The following is a 20,128-nucleotide window of genomic DNA, read 5'->3' as shown; positions in this document are numbered from 1 at the left end:
AGCATATTTTATAAACAATACTTTTCAATCTTACCTCGTCTGTCTCGACTTCCTGTCCATCCGTCTGGTGGACGCGACCTGCACCGGCTCCGTGAGCTGCACGTCCGTCCGCGGCTTCTGCAGCCGCTTGGCCGAGCGCGTCCTGAACTTGGCCGACTCTTGGTTCGCGACATAGTTCGGTGTCAATGATTTTATACAACTGTCAATCAATAATCATTCATCAATCATCATTGTTAAATGCAAGTTAAGTAAATTCTTTACACTAATGCAATGAATAAAATGTCCACTAAACATAATACAATGTCACTAAGCCCCTTCATTCCCAAGGGGGGAAGGGATTGTTAGTAATGGAGACTGAGAATCCCATTGCTAGCAATATACCCAACCAGGTGGACCTTCTCGCGGTTCCCCCTGGAAACTATCATGGTTAATTCCCGTTAGCGCGGCCGGGGTTACCATATCATTTTCACCCATCAAAAAAAATAACATAGAGTAGTGATTCAAATATAGAATCTGACCGGTGTTGACACTTAGCAGCTGTCACGTGACAGTTGCATTCATTAATTTAATGATTATGTGCATGTATTGTACACCCCTATATACAAGTGTTGTACTCGTAGAAGCTGCGGCCGCGTGGCGGCGTACCTGGCGGCGTTGTGCAGCTTCTTGGCGAGCACCTCGTTCTGCATCTTGGCGGCGGCGAGCTCCCGCCGCAGCTGCGCCTTGCTCTTGTTCTTCAGCAGCGGGTGCTTGCGCAGCCGCGCCGCTGACGGCCGCGCCGCCGGATCAGGGTCGACCATTTCCTGTTCACATATTTATAAAGTTACTAGCTGACGCGGGAAACGTTGTTTTACCATATACATTTCTTTGAGAACTATACATGAAAAATTATCCTACTACAATTATTACATTCTGTATTTCTATTGCGGCATATAAAAATCGCGATTAAAAAACAGGGGTTGATCGTAATAGCGTGAAAATTTGAATTTTTATGTATTTTTCAATGCTCAATCATAATAAAATGAAAATAAAAAAAAATATATTTAGGGTTGGGTCACCCTTAAATAATAACCCTCATTGAAGGGTATAAAAAATAGATGTTGGTCGATTCTCAGACCTACCCGATATGCACACAAAATTTCATAAGAATCGGTAAAGCCGTTTCGGAGGAGTTTAGTAACAAACACCGCGACACGAGAATTTTATATAATAGATGTTGGCGCTCTTACTTATTTACTTCACATATTTATAAAGTTCTATTGATGCCTTTAATTTATTTACTTTACAACCGATTTCAAAAAGTAGGTAATAAATTCGGTTGTATTTTTTTTATATTTGTATTTTTCAACCGACTTAAAAAAAGAGATTCTCAATTTAATTGTTTTTTTTTTCTTTTTATAAGTATTTGTGATCCCATATCTCCGTCAGTTGTAAACCAAATTGGATTTTTTTTTATTTGAAATAGAATTAGACTTATAGATTAATTTGTTAAAAAAAATTATCAAAAACAGTTCAGTAGTTTAGGTTTTAAATCAAAATATTAGTCTTCCAGAGGGAGACTGTACAAAAGTCGTTTGCTTGGGTACCTTTGTCCCATTCGTGTTTCAACCGTAAAGGCACGCAGGGGGGGTATTATGGGCGAAACAGTATACTCTGATACGTCCATGGTACTGCTCATGTCTATAGGCGACGGTTACCACTTTCCATCAGGTGGGCCGTCAGCTTGTTTGCCATTCTAAGTTGTATAAAAAATGTATATATATATATATATATATATATATATATATATATATATATATATATATATAAAAGTCTGTTATACAATATTATTATTTGGATAATAGACTTGTAACATATTAATTATTTTTCATTCCTAGTACATAATAGTCGGACATACCCTGAGCAGCTGGTTGAACTCCCTGGACAAGTTGGGCAACTCCGGCAGCTTCCCGTCCCTGTAGTCGTGCCACAGCTGCCCGTTCTTGGGCAGCGAGCCACCGCCGCCTGCTTCGAATAATGTTAATCCTGAAACAGAACATACATCAAGCGTTATTATTATTATTTCATTAGCTGTCCACTGCTGGAAATAAGCCTTACTCATAAGGAAAGTTTTTTCAGTAGTTGCCACGCTTGGCAACTGCAGTTAGGCTTCTAGAGATGTTCTAAGAGGGTGATTCCCATCCCTCGCCCTCCGTTAGTCGCCCCTTACCACACCTTCAACAGGCATATATGTCTCAAATTCTTGATCTCACATATTTGGAATGATGTCACTTTATTGTATACTAGCGACCCGCCCCGGCTTCGCACAATTAGATAATCTATATAAAGCCTAACTGCAGTTGTCAACCGACCTAGTCAAGCGTAGCAACTACTGATCAAAGGGATTGTTGGCAATAGAGTTTGACAGCCCCATTGCTAGCAATATCAGGTCGACCTACACGTGGTTCCCCCTGGAAACCATTGTAAACAATTCTTGTTGAATTCATCACAATGGGTTAACTGACCTACTTCATCCTCACCTATCATCCTTCACTGGTACCCCACCGGTGTATACCGATAGCGCGGGTGGGGTTACTATTTCATTATCACCCATAAAAAAACCACTAATCAAAACCATTTATGGGGGAGGCCTATGCTCAACTAGTGACGTGAAGGTCACTAGTTGTCAGATATTGTTCCCTATTTTTAGGGTTCCGTACCTCCAAAGGAAAAAACGGATTCCCTATAGAATCTCTTTGTTATCCATCTATCCGACTGTCTGTCAAAACCCTTTTTCTTTGAAATTTTATTAATAAATTATACTCAGGTCTGAAATCTCTTAAAGCAGTGAAAAAAATCAAGCTTCTAAAGTGGCGCAATCAAAAGATACGACCGTTTATGTTTCATTTATATCGCATATTTTGACATTCGCAAAGGGAATCAAAACCTATAAGCTACTTTCCCGTTGACCTAGAATCATGAAATTTGGCAAGGAGCAATGTCATGTAGTACAAGTGAAAGAAACAATCCGAAAATAGTAAATTTGTGGTTACTTAACAAAAAAAAAATTGATGATTTTGTACGGAACCCTCGTTGTGCAGGTTGAACTCGCACTTGACCGGCTTTTTTTTTATTTACCTACCGCGCAAGTAACTTGTCTTCAAAAGAGATATGCATATCTTTGTGGTATGAAGCAAGTAGTTATATCTAGAATAAAAATTACGTAAATATTCACCAAAAGCGAAGATGTCCGCCTTCGTGAGGTCCGTGAAGTCCTCGTGTAGCACCTCCTTGGGCAGGTAGCGGCAGTCGCCCTCCTCCACCGATGGGGAGGACACGAATGTCACGTGACCCAGGTCGCCTGCACACAAACAAAAACCTTCATGAATGTCCTAGTAACTGCAAACGGGTTTTTTTTTTATTCAATTTAGAATGGCAAACAAGCTAACGGCCCACCTAATGGAAAGTGGTAACTGTCGCCTATAGACATGAGCAGTACCATGGACATAACAGATTATACTGTTTCGCCCATGATACCCCCCATGCGTTGCCATTCCTGAGGACTCAGGTGTTATTCCTCTGTACCCAGTAAATTCACGCCATATCCCACCCTTCAAACCGAAACACAGCCATGCAAACACAACTGCTTTACGGTTGAATCACGAATTGGGCAGTACCTAAGCAAACGACTTTTGTACAAAGTCGCTAAGAGCTCTCCCAAGATCTCTTCCAGGCACTCTATAGATGGAGAAGAATAATTGCTTAGTATGGTGATCACAGCTCAAACTGTATACAGGCTAAATGTAATCATATAGAGTGGACATATGTACCTATCTTGTAGGTGTAGTGCGGCTGTGGCGGGTCGTCGTCGTCGTAGCCGTCGTCCGAGTCCGCGGGCCGCTCGCCCTCGCCGCTGCACACGAAGATGTTGCCCGGCTTCACGTCCATGTGCACCAGCCGCTGCGAGTGGATGTACCTACGAGCACAACGCTTCAACATTACTGTCTATAATAATATTAATTGGAAGGGGGGAGGGGGGGACGGTTGGCAATGGAGCCTATAGCAAGCCCCAGTACCCCTTAGACACAATCGTGGTTAATTCCTAGTAAATTCGTCACTATGGATCAACTAACCTGCTTTCATCCTTCACTGGTGACCCGCCAGTGTATACCGATACCGCAGGCGGGTTTTACCATTCCATTATCATCCACAAATAATAAAAAATCGTGCATAAAAAAAAACCAACGTTAATTGTGGCAACACTAGTTATTCTGATCTAAAAACTACTAAACTGATTTTGATAAAATTTCTACAGAAGCCACCTGTAAGTATATCCTTTCAGATAAAAAAAAGAATTATCCAAATCGGTTTACAACTGACGGAGTTATGACGTAACAAACATGAAAAAAAAAAACCAACGTAACGAGAACCTCGTTACTGAAATCAGTGGAAAAAAAAAATTACTGTGCAATTTTTTTTATAACACGAAAGCAAAGGATTATGCGGATCACTTGATGGTAAGTGACTACCGCCGCCCACGAACACCCGCAACACCAGAGGCATTGTAGATGTGCTGTCGGCCTTTTAAAAAGGAATATGCTCTTTTCTTGAAGGTTAAAATGTCGTATCGGTTCGGAAATACTGCTGCTGGATGTTGATTCCAAAGCCGTATATTCGTGTAAATTCGTGTAATTCGTGTGTTATTGTCTTCCGATATGAAGTTTCTAAGCCGCTTCTACATACATGGTGTCTGACGTAGCTTACTGGACACCAGCTATAATATTGTCCTCTGAAGCAATCACTTTTTTAGTTATCCAAACTCGAATTCGTCAATTCTGAGGTTGGGGTTTGATCTTTATCCAATAGAGTTTTTTTTTATGGGTGAAAATGGTATGGTAACCCCGCCGGCGTTAACAGGATACGCTGGCGGAGCACCAGTGAACAGTGATAGATGAGAATGAAAACAGGCCAGTTAGCCTATCATGATGAATTCATCAGGAATTAACCATGATAGTTTCCAGGGGGAACCGCGAGGAGGTCGACCTGGTTGGGTATATTGCTAGCAATGGGATTCTCAGTCTCCATTACTGACAATCCCTTTCCCCCCTGTCCAACAGAGTTATCACCACTCAAATACTGCTTATACCTGTTTCCCAACGTGGGGCCCACGCCCCACAGGAGGACAATTTGATAGTTAAGAGGGGGGGGGGGGGGGATTACAAAATGAACTCGAAGCGATTTTTAATCTCTTGCTCCGGTCCATTGAAATGCAATGCTAGGAGTAGATATCGGTGCCAAATTTAACAAAAAAAAAAAACCAGTAACTAAAAAAATACTGTAAATATTTATTAAGTATAATTTCGTTTGACGTTACCAAAATATCAACTGGTCGTTTAGAGTCGTCAAGTAAACTTTATAGGGAAAAATTATGTATGGGGGCATAAAAATGTTAGAAACGTTCAAGTGGGGCATGGCACAAAAAAAGGTAGGGAAACACTGGCTTATACCATTTGACAGTTGTATACTCACGCCAGTCCATCGGAGATGTGTGCAAGCAGCAATAATAATTCGCTCTCAGATAACGGGCCGTTCTCCATTTTCTGTTGTAGTGACCCTCCGTCGCAGTACTCGTTCTGTATTATCATGTGGTCGTCCTCCGCCCATGCTGAGTAATATCTGAAAGAATATTGTTACGTTCATATCTTTGGTATTTAACCTCCTTTTTATCTAAAGATTATAGTAACAGGAAACTAGGAGAACAGCACATATACCAAACGTGGGAAAACTAAAAACAAAACCAATCTCATAGGGGGAAAAGGGATTGTTAGCAATGGAGTTTGACAGCCCCATATTTACTCCCATATCGACCTTCACGTGGTTCCCTCTGGAAACCACCGTGAACGATTCTTGTTGAATTTGTCACGATGGGCTAACTGACCTGCTTTCATCCTCATCTATCATCTCCCATTGGTGCCCCGCCAGCATACACCGCTAGCGCAGGCGGGGTTACTACTTCATTATTACCAATTTAAAAAAAAGACCTGCTTCATCCTCACCTAACACTGGTGCACTGCCGGGATGGGAAGGGATTGTTAGTAATGCGGATAGCAATCACATTGTTAGAAATATACCCTATTAAGTCGATCTCCATGCGGTTTTCCTTGGACACCATCGTGGTCAATTATTGATGTATTCGTCACGACGGGCCCACTGAGCCGTTTCATCCTCACCCGTCACTGGCGGGGTTACCATTTGCCGTCCGGGCGTTACCTGACGACGTGCGGGTGCTTGCCGAGCGCGGCGTGCGCGTAGACCTCCTTGAGCGCGGCGTGCTCGGCCGTGCAGCCGGCCACGGGCCGCAGCGACCGCTTGAGCGCGTACACGCAGCCGTCCAGCTTGTTCACGCACTTGGTCACGCGCCCGAACTGCCCGCGCCCCACCACGCACTGCTCCACGAACTCCACGTTGTACCGGGAGATGTTCGACTCCTGGACACACACACCACACAACAGCTACATCAACTGTTACACTTTCGAGCGTTTGGCGTTTGCCCGTCTTTTATAAACCATTGAGGGGCAATGTCCTACCTCAAAAAGCTCAATGACCTACCAAAAAGTACTTTTACCTTTAAACATGGATCTAGGCTACGGCCCTGATAGAAACAGATAGAGGATTATATATTAAAACCAAAATATGTGCAAATATACAGAAATATTTTTAAATATCCGTGCATATCCACGCTATTGTTTTTATTTATTTATTTATTTAAAGGAACACCAACAGCATATTGCATTATAACACATATAACAAACATTAAATATAATACAATATTAATGCACATGCCTATTATAGGTATTCACAGCATTCACTTTAACATAATTATACAGTGCGAGAAAATGAAATAACAATTATAATGAATTAAATAACACTAGACTAGAAATATTATAAAAGTTGCGTTATTAGTTATAGAAATATACATGTAACCTGAATTGTGAGCAATATTAGTAAATACGATTATAAGTGAATTAAATTAACAAATATTAAAAAATAGTACATTACTGCAGCGGCCAGCAACTGAGGCATTGACGGACGAACGTACAAATGTGGGCCGAGGTGTAACCGAGGCACACATACGTGAGTCCATCAATGCCTAGTTGTGGCCAAGGACTGTATAGTACTTTTTCTCAAACATACTTGGAAATGTGAGCATTATTTTGACAATCTTCTTCGAGATAAATCAAAATTGCCGTACTGGCCAAGATACATGCGGGCAGCGGCCGGCAAAATTTGTATGAAAATCCATATCTGTCGTGTTTTGCGGCCAGATAAATTACTATGTAAACTCATATCTGTCCTGTAATTTAAAAATGTAATGACCTTTTACTTCGAAACATGGCTACTAAGGAGGTAACTAATACAAGGTTTTATTTAAATTTCGAACTGGCTTGCAAATAGAAAGCTGTTTATTGAAAAAAACAAAGGAACATTATGACGCGTGAAAAATTATTATTGTTCGTTATTCGTCATTGAATTTAAAAAGTAAAATTGTGTTTTTGATTTCCGCGCATTGTTTGAGAAAAGTACTATACAAGCCTTGGCCACAACTAGGCATTGATGGACTCACGTATGTGTGCCTCGGCTACACCTCGGTCCACATTTGTAGGTTCGTCCGTCAATGCCTCAGTTGCTGGCCGCTGCAGTAATGTACTATAAGAGGATTAGATATTTAATCAGTTATTTATTAAAATAGATTTTTGTATTAAATAAATAATTAAAACGATTAATATGTTGTGAACATCTCTAATAGGAAGTCTTTCATGATTATTGGCTTATAACTACATATAAATATAAACTCACCCTAAGCCTCTTTGCCGGCTGTTCAGGCGTCGCGTCCCACGTAGGCGTTTTGGACAGTGCACGCTTCTTTTTGTTAAGAGCTTGCCCTGTAAACATTAAAAGTTACAATCAAGGAACCACCTAATTTCTTTCCATTTTTAAAAAGCTAATTATTTTCTCTCTAACTGCACTGGGTTGGCTGGATGAGATCTTTTTCAGAGTTAAGCCCACCCTTGCTAACAAGATGTTAAACTAATTGCTGTACCTTTTGTTCAAGTACTATAAAGAATATACGTATATAGTCTTTTATAGATTTTTTTCAAACTAATCTATCATCCATCACTGGTGCCCCGCCAGTATATACCGATAGTGCAGACGGGGTTACCACTTCATTATCTTATTAAAAACTGGCAGGGCACCAGTGATGGACAATAGATGAGGATGGAAACAGGTCAGTTAGCTCATCGTGACGAATGAAACAAGTATTAATCACAATGCTTTCCAGTGGGAACCGCGCGGAAGTCGACCTGACAAAGCTAGCTAGAAATGAAGCCATTAGTCCCCATTAACATTCCCCTTCCCCCCGTGCCCTACCAGTGTAGCACCAACATCGCAGATGGGGTTATCATTACCTTTTTATTAATGGATGATAATGGAATGGTAACCCCACCTGCGCTATCGGTATACGCTGGCGACGCACCAGTGATAGATGATAGACGAGGATGAAGGCAGATCAGTCGGCCCATCATGTAGAATTCGACAAGAATTAACCACGATGGTTTCCAGGGGTAACCGCGTAGAGGTCGACTTGATAAGGTATATTGCTAGCAATGGGGCCGTTACAAACAATTTCTAAGTAATCCCTTTCTCCCCACCGTTACCTTATCATCTCATAAAAAAAAAGTCATTACGAACCGTCCGGCGTAAAGGGGTTGATGTTGGCGACGGGCCGGTGCTGCGCGAGGCGGGAGTCGTCCGCGTCGTCGGGCGGCAGGCTGCCCAGCGCGCTGTCCTCGTCCGCTGACGGAGGGTGAAGGTGATGGCTCGAGCCCGACGGCATGCCTGTCAATGACATATTTTTTATTACTATCGTGTCCAGGACCGATGATTAACCCAATTGGTGACCTGCAGATCCAATTTTGAATCTAATTTTTATTTATTTATTTATTATTACCTGCAGTTTACAAATGATCAAACTCCAACCCACTACAGGTAATTACAATTTTTGTATATGTCAAGTTATTTACAATAATTAATACTAATAATTAACTATAAAAGATTACATTTAATTTTCATATTTTTTTTTATACAACTTAGAATGTCAAACAAGCTGACGGCCCACCTGATGGAAAGTGGTAACCGTCGCCTACAGACATGAGCAGTACCATGGACATAACAGAGTATGCTGTTTCGTCCATGATACCTTCCATGCGTTGCCATTCCTGAGGACACAGGTGTTATTCCTCTGTACACTGTAAATTCACTGCCATATCCCACCCTTCAAACCGAAACATAGCCATGCAAACACAACTGCTTCACGGTAAAAACACGAATGAGACAGAGGTATGCAAGCAAACGACTTTTGTACAAAGTCTCCTTCTGGTAAACTTAGTACATATTTGTATAACAATAATAATGCCTATAGTGTACACTAACAATACATGGAAGATCAGAATTTTTTTAAAAATAATGCCTTACCAGATGGAGCGTTTAATTTGGGCGGGAAGAGTCTTGATCTCGGCGGATGGTGTGTTGGGGTTGAACATTTCTCTAATACGCTTTTAGGTATTTGCGGACTGTCAAATAATCTGGAAAAAAAGAACAAGATAATTGAAGTAACACACAACTATGAAGGGTGGGATATTGAAAAATTTATTTATTAATCTTTAATACGCATAGATAGTGTAAATGGCAGACTACGTGCGTCTGTGGTACTGTTCATGTCTATAGGCGACGGTTAGCACTTTCAAATAGCTAGTCTGTTAACTTGTTTGCCATTCTAAGTTGCATAAAAAAAATTGTTTTGGTTTACCAATGCCAACGGATCCTAAGATTATCAATGGACATAGATAAGTCTGGGATTGGAGACATACCCAAGATTCTTTTAAATAACTTTCAAATCCTATATTAATTTTACTTTTTGAATTTCGAAGACTTGTTTGTTAAACAAAATTTTAAATTATTCTCTTTGATTGTAAAGAATAATTCACAAGTGTATTTTTTTTCTTACGACATGTGCGTTCAGGTGTTGACGCATGTGCGTGTGCGCGCGCTTTGTGCTTTTGTGTGTGTAGCCTTTTGTTGCGTAAGGGTGAGTAGGAAATGGGGCGCGTCTGAGACTATTATTACATCTTGCAATGGATCTTAGTAGAATTATAATAAATATATATTCTATAGATGCCGGTGACTATTTGCGATATCAAGGTCAAATCATGCAATGCAAAAACAAGAATAAATATGATGATGATATATAACATAACTTGGACATACATAGAAAAATTGAAATTATTTTTCTATAAATAGACATTTCTATAAAAAAAAAAAAAAAAAAAACAACCCAGGTAGTGGAAATACAACAAAAACTTAGACAAAATTTGGAGACTGTAAGTATGGAGAGGTCCAAATATTGAAAATTAAAATTTTTCGTTCTTATTTCTTTAAGAAAAATGTTCTGTATTAGTCCCTTATTTAACCTAATAAATACATTAAAATATGTTCGACAAAATGTGGTCATATCGTGTAATACATTCTACTACAGTAACGGTTTAAAAAAATGCATCTAACTACCTACCTACCATAATCGGGATTACATCCGTATACATACATACTTTTTTTAATCCGTTGGGTGCTATTCTTTATCTACGGTAACTACATATTCCAAACTTAAAATCGCCGCAATGACGATATCCTATTCTTTTTTTAAATAGATCATACAAAAAAAAATACAAATCAATACGCAACCTTATGACGTTAAAAATAAAAACTATGTAGTTGATGTCCAAAATAAAGGTGCATTCAGGTGTCAGTTTTTGTGGGCGTATGTATTTTTTTTTCACGTGAACAACAGCTGTGCGATCACATGGTCATGTTATTGTTTGAGATAACTGTGCATTAACTGAATTCGTAACCGAATCGAGACAGGATTGTCAGCTGTATCTTTTTTTGTCACACATACTTCATAGTAGGTAGTAGTAATATCGGTACTATTCGGATATCTATATATTGGGTTCCTGTAAACATTTATGGCGGGAAAAAGGTCGTCACCCATTTAGATATTGTTTCGATACCATACCGGTTGGATAACTGTGCTGTCCTCCTGGTATGGTAGGTAGGTGTAGGAAATAATAAACAATAATATGTCACAATGCGACTCACACGACCACCCGCCCGGACGTCACCCCGAGGAGTGGCCGGAGCGGGGGGACTTGCAGTCTCAACTTTAATGAGTACATCACATCTCTCCCTTTTCAAAATATTTTAAATTAATAATAGAATATGAATATTTTTACTCTAGGAAACTTAATTATTATTTTTTAAGCATTTTTGAATAGTCATTTTTTTTATAAATCTACCGCCCATTCGGAATGCAATTTCAGCTAAGAAGAACGGGCAAGAAACTTAGCTGTTGCTTTTTTCAAACAAAATTGAGTTTACAACAAAATGTGAAAGGATACAATTACTCACAAATTTCATATAGATACAACTACACCAATATAGTTTTACATTACAGTCATAAGTAACTAAAATAATATCATGATACTACCATATATATTATGTTACAAAATATAACTTAGGCAACTAAATATAATAAGACTGGTTTGTATAAAAATAACTATATGACTATTTCCTCTCGAAGTCCATCGAGATCTTTCGTTTCATCATCCTTATAATTTCTTACTGATCTTCCATCTTCTTAAGTATATTATTGTGTATATATTTTATCTCAATTCTTGTCTAGTCCCATATTTTCTTATAGATATAGCGCCAATAAATATATGTATACAGGGATTGAAGTATCGCATATATATTTTCTTTAATTATATTCCGAATACACTTTCTCCTATTTTCAATATCTATGTCACTATATCTTTCCCTTCCAATTTTAAAATGTTCTTTTATTGATTTGTCTCTGCCATTCTAAATAAATCTTATTATTCTTAGCATTTACAATAGAAGAGATTTTATCTCTAATGACAAATCAATAATGTGGCATGATATTGTAACTTATGAGGTATAGCAGGAGTTTATCCCTCCAGTCAGATTTTGGGTTTTAATTTATTTGTACACGTATTATAATGTCACATTTTTGTATTCTACTTGCTTCGTTCTACTGCGGTCAATATGGTGTCGAATAGTATAGTTTAATACCAAATTCTAAGCAGTTATCCAATGTTGTGCTGAATAAAGTGTCAAGTCTTGTAAAATTTCTTTTATTTATGTACTTTTAAGAAGATTTATGGTCTTATACTAAGTATATCAGAATTCCAATTAATAATTCCTACAATACATATACTGACAATATTTGAGACGTTACTATTTATAATCTCAATATTTACATAAGTATGTCACATTTATTATAGTTTAGACATCGATTAATTTTAGGAATGTTACATAATATATTGTTTTAGATCAGATGTCATGTAGACAAAATTTTATTTCTTCATGAACATTGATTACAACATCTATTATATGTACCGAGACTGGTATCAATCCTTTGTACCTTGATACATAATCTACTGTTTATGGCAACAGTGCCGGGGTGCCAGAATAATTATCATGAGTCGTAGCGAATGCTCGTTTACGCTATCTCAAATGAAATAAAAATAGAAAACCATTAATAAAGGACTCAGAATTCGTATTTAAAGAGTTTGTAATGATTGACTTTAAGGTTCAGTTTTCCTGGGAGCATCTAACTACTAATTGCATGGCTTATAAAACTTAAGTGTCCACAATTTACTAACTCTTTTTGCTTTGAAATTACGAATTACTGTAAATGTTTGCTTTTCTTTCCAGAACTCTGAACACAGTATATTTAGCGAGCTTACGCCTTAACATTTTACGTATTTGTTCAGTCATTGTAGCCAAATTTTGAGTCCATTTTCTTTTATTGTGTACCAATAAATTGATAAAGATAGATAAGTGTGACTGTGTACAACTTGTAATTTAAGATATTGATAATATAGAGTTTTATACATATATCTAAAATATTTAAACATAAAATCTAAATATTATTATAACACATTATCATATTTATTTCTCAATATAGGTTACTAGTTTTATAACTTTAAAATTTTCCAAAAAAATTGGTTTTCTAAGTGATTCTATAGTCTTTAGGGACTTACAAGTAATACTTTCTGAGATTAGCTCATGCCCTAAAAATTCTACTTACGATTGATTAAACATGAACATAAATCCTTTATTAATACATTACTTGTAACCTACGTGTACGGATATGTAGGTATATTATTTTGCCTTACAAAGTTAAAATACGTTGAACACATTTTTAAACTTTCGCGTTGTGAATCGCGAATTTAAATAGATGTAGGACATGTTTTAGCCTTACATCATTTGTTCGAAATTAAAATATTAACAAACAAACAGTTAATCTTGTGTAAGATATTCAATACATGTTTAGGTGTTTTATTCATTTCCTTTATTTGGGATTATTTCCAATTGTTACATTTAAAACATTCATGTGTATATTATAATATACCTATTAGTTGGTGGTTTTCATGTCTTGCTACAAAACCGTGACCAATATTTGTTTATATTTAAACTAAGGTAAGTCTCTGTTATTAAAAATAAAGATACTTAAAGTAATAAATTATATTTATATAATTTATAGATTTTGACACGTTAAATTACAAGTACCATTGTTACACAGACTAAATAATATAATATTTAGTCACTTTAAACAGAGATTTAAATAAACAGAGTTTTAATTATTTATTGTAGTAGGTTCGTAATCGAAACGAAATAACCACTTGCTTGTTATAAAAAAGTTAAGTACATTCTCTCTAATCTCAATTTGATAAAAAGCATCTTTTAAGCCAGGTTTAGATAAAGATAAATTTATTTGCATAAACAAATAAATTTATCTTGTTGTGTGTGTGCAGTAAATACATATTAGGTATTTTAATTATGTAGTAATTGTAACATGTTTTTTACCAAGATTAGCATGCACATTTTTTGTTTAGGACTTTTCCCTTGACAGACAGATTTATATTCCTTTTTTCTATTCTTTAAAATAAGTATGACTAGAGAAACTCAATTCGCAGCTTTGTCTACAAGTTCGATTATATTTTCTGTTTATTTGAGCTATACTATTTTATTTTACTAAATACTTGATTTTATGATCAATATCTAACTGATGTTCATTTAGATATTGAATTTGAATTTTGGATTTTTTTGTTTGTTTTGTGTTTAGTAAATTAATATACAACTTAATTGTAATATATAAAGAATCATAGCAGTCTCTTAGGTACACAATAAGCTACGAGTACAATTTTTCTCTACTTCTTCCAAATCCAACCAAGACTGACATTTTAAATGGGCCCAGTACATCAGCGAGTCTTTAGGACTATATGTCCTAGAATTTTGTCAGATTTTTCTTGGTTAGTTTTTTTTTTAAGTAGTCCTAGGTTTTGTCGACTATTATTATTATTGTTACTTTTGTACCCCAATTGAAGGGTATATAATATTATATCATTATTATGTTAGTTTTGTACCCGAATTGATGGGTATATAATATTATGTCAATTATTATGTTAGTTTTGTACCCGAATTGATGGGTATGTTAGTTTTGTACCCGAATTGATGGGTATGTTAGTTTTGTATCCGAATTGATGGGTATGTTACTTTTGTACCCGAATTGATGGGTATTTTACTTTTGTACCCGAATTAATGGGTATGTTAGTTTTGTACCCGAATTGATGGGTATGTTAGTTTTGTACCCGAATTTATGGGTATACTAGTTTTGTACTCAAATCAATGGGTATGTTTAATGTAACTCCATCACTTTGGCAAGATATATATTTTATAGTGGAATAGAGGATGGTTAACATTTAGTTCCACCATTTTGACAAGATATTTTATAATAGAATAGAGTTACACTTAGTTCCACAATTTTGGTAAGATATTTTATAATGGAATAGAGTATGGTTAACATTTAGTTCCACAATTTTAGCAAGATATTTTATAATGGAATAGAGTATGGTTAACATTTAGTTCCACAATTTTGGCAAGATATTTTATAATGGAATAGAGTATGGTTAACATTTAGTTCCACTATTTTGGCAAGATATTTTATAGTGGAATAGAGTATAGTTAATATTTGGTTTCACCATTTTGGCAAGATATTTTATAATGGAATAAAGTATGTTCAACATTCAGTATGAATGTAGTTATAGGAGAGTTGAATGATTGTTTGGTAACTTTATTTATTTTTTACTTGATGGATTATTTGGTTTATACTATTTATTTCGCCATATAACTAGCGCTAGCACATTCATGCACTTATTTCGATTAGTGCGATATTGCTTTTGACCTAAATGGCTTATAAATCCACACTTTTAGAAGAAGTTATTTCTTGCAACACATTAAATAACTATTTTGATATGTACTCTCGCATTTCATACACCGTATATTCTTTTCGTTTGAAATCTCTTTACAAGATTTGGTTTCTTTGGTGTCCTTTTACTGATCTTTCATCAGTCTCTATTGAATTGCTTCCACAATATTTATTTCTATTTTAGTAGAATTATCTTTTAACTTAAGATCTGAGGAAATGCATTTTTCTACGATTTGACAATTGAGATGTCATAATAAGACAATTTGCAAAACGGGAATTTTATGGGTGGTACATTATTTATACGTATTTATATAAATACTGTCAACTAATGATAATCGATAAATAACTAATTATGTTACCATTATTAACAAATATATTAACCGTATATCGTAGTCAACAAATGCGTCTGACTACCCCGTCAAGGATTGAATCTGAATAAAATATTATAAGTTATTATTATTATATTTTTTCCGAGAATTTTGTGTTTATAAATGATTATACTAAAATGGTTGTTCTAAAACAACCTGAAAAATAAGATGTTGCTGATGTCAACATTAATTATTTACACATATTTACAATTTAAAAAAAGAATCTGTAATTCAGGAATAAAGACTATTTTTATTTTATTTTTTATTAAATGATTATATACCTACCTACCGTAATAATGTATGCTATTATAATTGTAGGCAACAATATTGTAAATGCGAATACTTGTACTTGTTGTACAGGTGGATAAATGGATTATTCTCAGTTACAAACACAGCCTTTTGAACTTATAAACCAACATAAATACGTAGGTAAATTTATGTGCCCCAACGGCGAAACCTATTAAGGCGAAAGAATTAAGCAGAGAACTACCGGCAACGCTAATATTCTGCTGGTTCCTTGTAAGAAAAATAAAATCGTAACCTCAACTCTTACCAAATATCTGTCAAATAATGAAGTTAATGTGAAGTGTTTGAATATATCATAATTATCTTACGATAATTACATTTGTATTAGGTTTATACCTACATACAAATCTATTTATTATGGAAGCAACCTCTATAATCGGAACCACCAATTGCATAAACTTGTATCTAAATAGATTACAGTTTATGTGGAATTATGTATTTGATGGGCTTTGCTCATTCGGATTGTACGGTGTATTTTATTTGTCAGAATAATTACTCCGACTCGGCTAATACATGCAGGCACATTTTGTTGTATGTATAGTCAGTATTCGCTGGTATCCCCGAACCACTTATCTTAAGAATTCAACTGTTATAATCACTTATACTGTGATGTAAATATAAACAGAAAGCTTGCGGTACGGTATACCTAGACATCAACAAACGCCGACCATTTGTTTAGGCATGTATAGCAAGTTATTGTACGACTATGATGCGCAAACGCGTTAAAATCAGTCACAGTGTGTCGCTAAATTACAAAACGTACTATGCACCGTAATATGTTTTATCAATATTTTGCTTTCTCTATACAATTTATAGAATCAAGTCTTTATTTCTTTTTGAAATTGCTTTTAGTCTTTTCTATATTTAATAAATTGATTAAGAATTAATAAATTATCTTCTCTCTTCCTTGTGAATTTAGAAATTTAACAGTTTAATGTTATTCGTGTCAAGTTACATTAAAATAACAACGCGATAGTTACACACTCTTTGGACTGATTAGAACAGGTAATTTTGTAGTCGTATGACATATATATATATATTTTTTTACTTACAAATTTTCACCTCGTCGCCAATTTTGTGCTGTCCTCCTGGTATGGTAGGTAGGTGTAGGAAATAATAAACAATAATATGTCACAATGCGACTCACACGACCACCCGCCCGGACGTCACCCCGAGGAGTGGCCGGAGCGGGGGGACTTGCAGTCTCAACTTTAATGAGTACATCACAATAACTATATTAATTTGCATCAGCTACTGTTTATTATATATTGAATAACCCATATTTAATATATCTGTTTATTAGGCCAATATATAGATTTTGCTAGGTATGTATAACCCAACTCTACTACATAGTCAAGTGACAATGCATGAAGGGTATCATGGGTGATACAGTATACTTTGTTATGTCTATAGTTACTGATGGTTACCACTTTCCATCAGGTAAACATAAGGTAAGGATTTTTTTTTTATTATAAGCCACCTACTTATCTATTCTTTAATTCCTTCTACCCAAAGGTTGTTTGGAAGAGATTGCTTAGCAATAAGACTGCCTTTTGTACTACACTATACTTATTGAAAATTGTTCAACAAATCCTGTAATAATGCATTTTCATAAACTTTCACATTTGTACAAAATAGGTGTTATTAAGATAAAAATAATTCATTCCATTACATTTCACAGTAATATGAAATAAAGCTTTGAAATATTATAGTAGTTTATCTGACATATAGAAGACATCAGCACCCAATAGTTTTGATACAATATTACCCTGATTGGGAACATATGGTCTACTTTTTACTTCTTATACAGATAACAGTCATAAACTGAATGCAATATCTAATTTTTTTTTAATTTACACTTTCAAATATAGAATATCTTGTCAAATTTACTTATAAAATTAATATTCTGGTACTGGCACTACAGAAAAAAAAAATTATTCAAAGATTATTTTGTTCTAAAGATCATAATTTATACCTACATATAGGGTGCTGTCGTCAAGATAGAAATGAAGCAAAAAACATACAATTAAAAAACCGCAAAAAAAAATTTTAAATGGCCTATAGTTAAACCGGTTGTTTATAGGTCGGCGTCGGCGACAACCTGGCGCCGCACAGAATTCGGACATGTGATGGACAAGTTGATACTTGTTTTGACTTGTCTACTGTCTATGGTAGCATTTTGGTTATCAAATTTTCTAATAGCTACAGCAATAATAACAGGATGTTGTTGTTGATACCACAGGATGCTTTATGCTGTCGTTTAACTATAAATTTAAAGGTTTAACTAATATGTATATTAATAAGTACACTTGTTATAAAAGATACAGTGGTTAGTTTAACAACTTGCTAACAAAGGTAGGCATATCTCTAAAACAGATCTCCTCCAGGCAATTTAGTGCAATAAGAGAGAAGATAATTGACAGGTAATTTAGTGCGGGAAAAGTACAAGCAAATAAAAGAACTTAGCTTAATTACAAAATAAATAGAATACTAATAAAATTAACATACACAAATTATAAATAAATATATGTTTATTTCTCAAAAATCTAATATATAATCATAAACAACAATATATATACATATGTAAGCAAGTGCATAGCATTATTATTTATTTAGTTATTAATGATCTATGTAGTTTAAACATGTTATTTTTGTTGATAATTTGAAATACATTATATATATATATATATATATATATATATATATATATATATATATATATATATATTTAATGGATGATAATGGAATGATGACCCCACCTGTGCTATCGGTATACACTAGCGGGGTACCAGTGCGAGATGATTGGTGAACATGAATAGGCAGGTCAGTTAGCCCATCGTGACTAATACATTGATAAATTAGTTATGATGGTTTCCAGGGGAAACCACGTAGAGGTCGACCCGGTACGGTATATTGATAGCAATGAGGACTAACCTCCCCATTACCAACAATCCCTTCCCCCAATACATTATATTAACATTATTAATTCCCAAATCTACAATCTTTTTAGACCATTACTTGGCCTGCTAAAAATTGTTTTGTTTTCTATCACCATGTACTAGGTCCATTATTTTTTCACATGGAGATAAAAAAAAACTATTCTATCTATCAAATCTGAACAAATAATAATAATAATACGTATCTTATAAGAGCTTGCAATTGTAATAATCAGCAGTTCCTTTCTTTAGATGTATTCAGAGAAGATTTAAATTTATATAAAAAACACGTTAGAGAGGAACTTCTGGCAAACCCCGTTTAATTGGATAGGGAAAAATCATGTTAAAATTGTTATTGATATATTTGTTTTCTTTTTTTTTTATTGTTAAGTATATGTGTGTATGTGTATGTGTGTGAGTGTGTGTGTATGCATACGCACATATTTACAAGTGTGTGTGTGTGTGTGTGTATGTTTATACTATTATATATATTTTATGTTCATCAATATCATATATAATATCAATAATCATCTGCTCTCGATTATTTAGTTTAGTTTATTGTGGAAACTTTACTGATTTATGTTATGGTTATGTATATTTTTTTATATGTTATAGATATATGTTTCCCTTTCAAAGTAAAATAAAATAAAAATAAAATAAAAATACACATTTACAAAATTTCATTAAAACCAATTGAGCAGTTTTAAATATTAGCATAAATGACTGGACAAGATTTTTATATAAAATTAAAATTTGTCCTTTTCAATTACATATATGACGACCTTTTTTAGTATTTAAAAAACAAATAATAAAAAAAAAAACTACATATATATAGCATGCACAATAGACACATTAATAATAATTTATAATAACAGTGCCCATGTATATATTAATATTTTACCATAATCACAGCCGTGACTGGTGAAAAATAGCGAAATAAGAAAAAGCTGAATAATGTTCATCATCATCAACACGATGATGATGAATAGACGAAAAGCTATTAAATAATAGTTTTATAATTCACAACTGACATCATAACCAATGATCAAATAGATACAGAAAGCTTTGCTTAAAAATGAAGTATGTGCACATAAGCAAAATTAGCATATTACTTCATCAATGGGATTATAAAA

General features: G+C 35.0%; 1 protein-coding gene across 2 annotated transcripts in view; it reads right to left on the bottom strand.

The window, feature by feature from the left end:
• Positions 1 to 20,128, bottom strand: part of LOC113510538 (wee1-like protein kinase) — a 29,519-nt gene that overhangs the window by 6,937 nt on the left and 2,454 nt on the right. Inside the window, exons 2-11 of one of the 2 annotated variants that reach the window (XM_052893046.1) lie at positions 9,514 to 9,623; positions 8,731 to 8,877; positions 7,837 to 7,922; positions 6,250 to 6,467; positions 5,509 to 5,655; positions 3,810 to 3,955; positions 3,215 to 3,340; positions 1,898 to 2,025; positions 646 to 803; positions 35 to 199 (exon numbers count right to left, since the gene is read on the bottom strand). In XM_052893046.1, coding sequence (XP_052749006.1) covers positions 35 to 199; positions 646 to 803; positions 1,898 to 2,025; positions 3,215 to 3,340; positions 3,810 to 3,955; positions 5,509 to 5,655; positions 6,250 to 6,467; positions 7,837 to 7,922; positions 8,731 to 8,877; positions 9,514 to 9,623 — 1,431 coding nt within the window. Of the gene's footprint in view, positions 1 to 30; positions 200 to 645; positions 804 to 1,897; positions 2,026 to 3,214; positions 3,341 to 3,809; positions 3,956 to 5,508; positions 5,656 to 6,249; positions 6,468 to 7,836; positions 7,923 to 8,730; positions 8,878 to 9,513; positions 9,624 to 20,128 lie in introns of those variants that run through there. The other variant, XM_052893047.1, reaches the window with a different exon arrangement.

The sequence above is a fragment of the Galleria mellonella genome, unplaced genomic scaffold (assembly GCF_026898425.1).
Source record: "Galleria mellonella isolate WM207_F2 unplaced genomic scaffold, CSIRO_AGI_GalMel_v1 utg172, whole genome shotgun sequence".
Taxonomy (NCBI): domain Eukaryota; kingdom Metazoa; phylum Arthropoda; class Insecta; order Lepidoptera; family Pyralidae; genus Galleria; species Galleria mellonella.
This window is presented reverse-complemented; position numbering and strand designations above follow the sequence as displayed.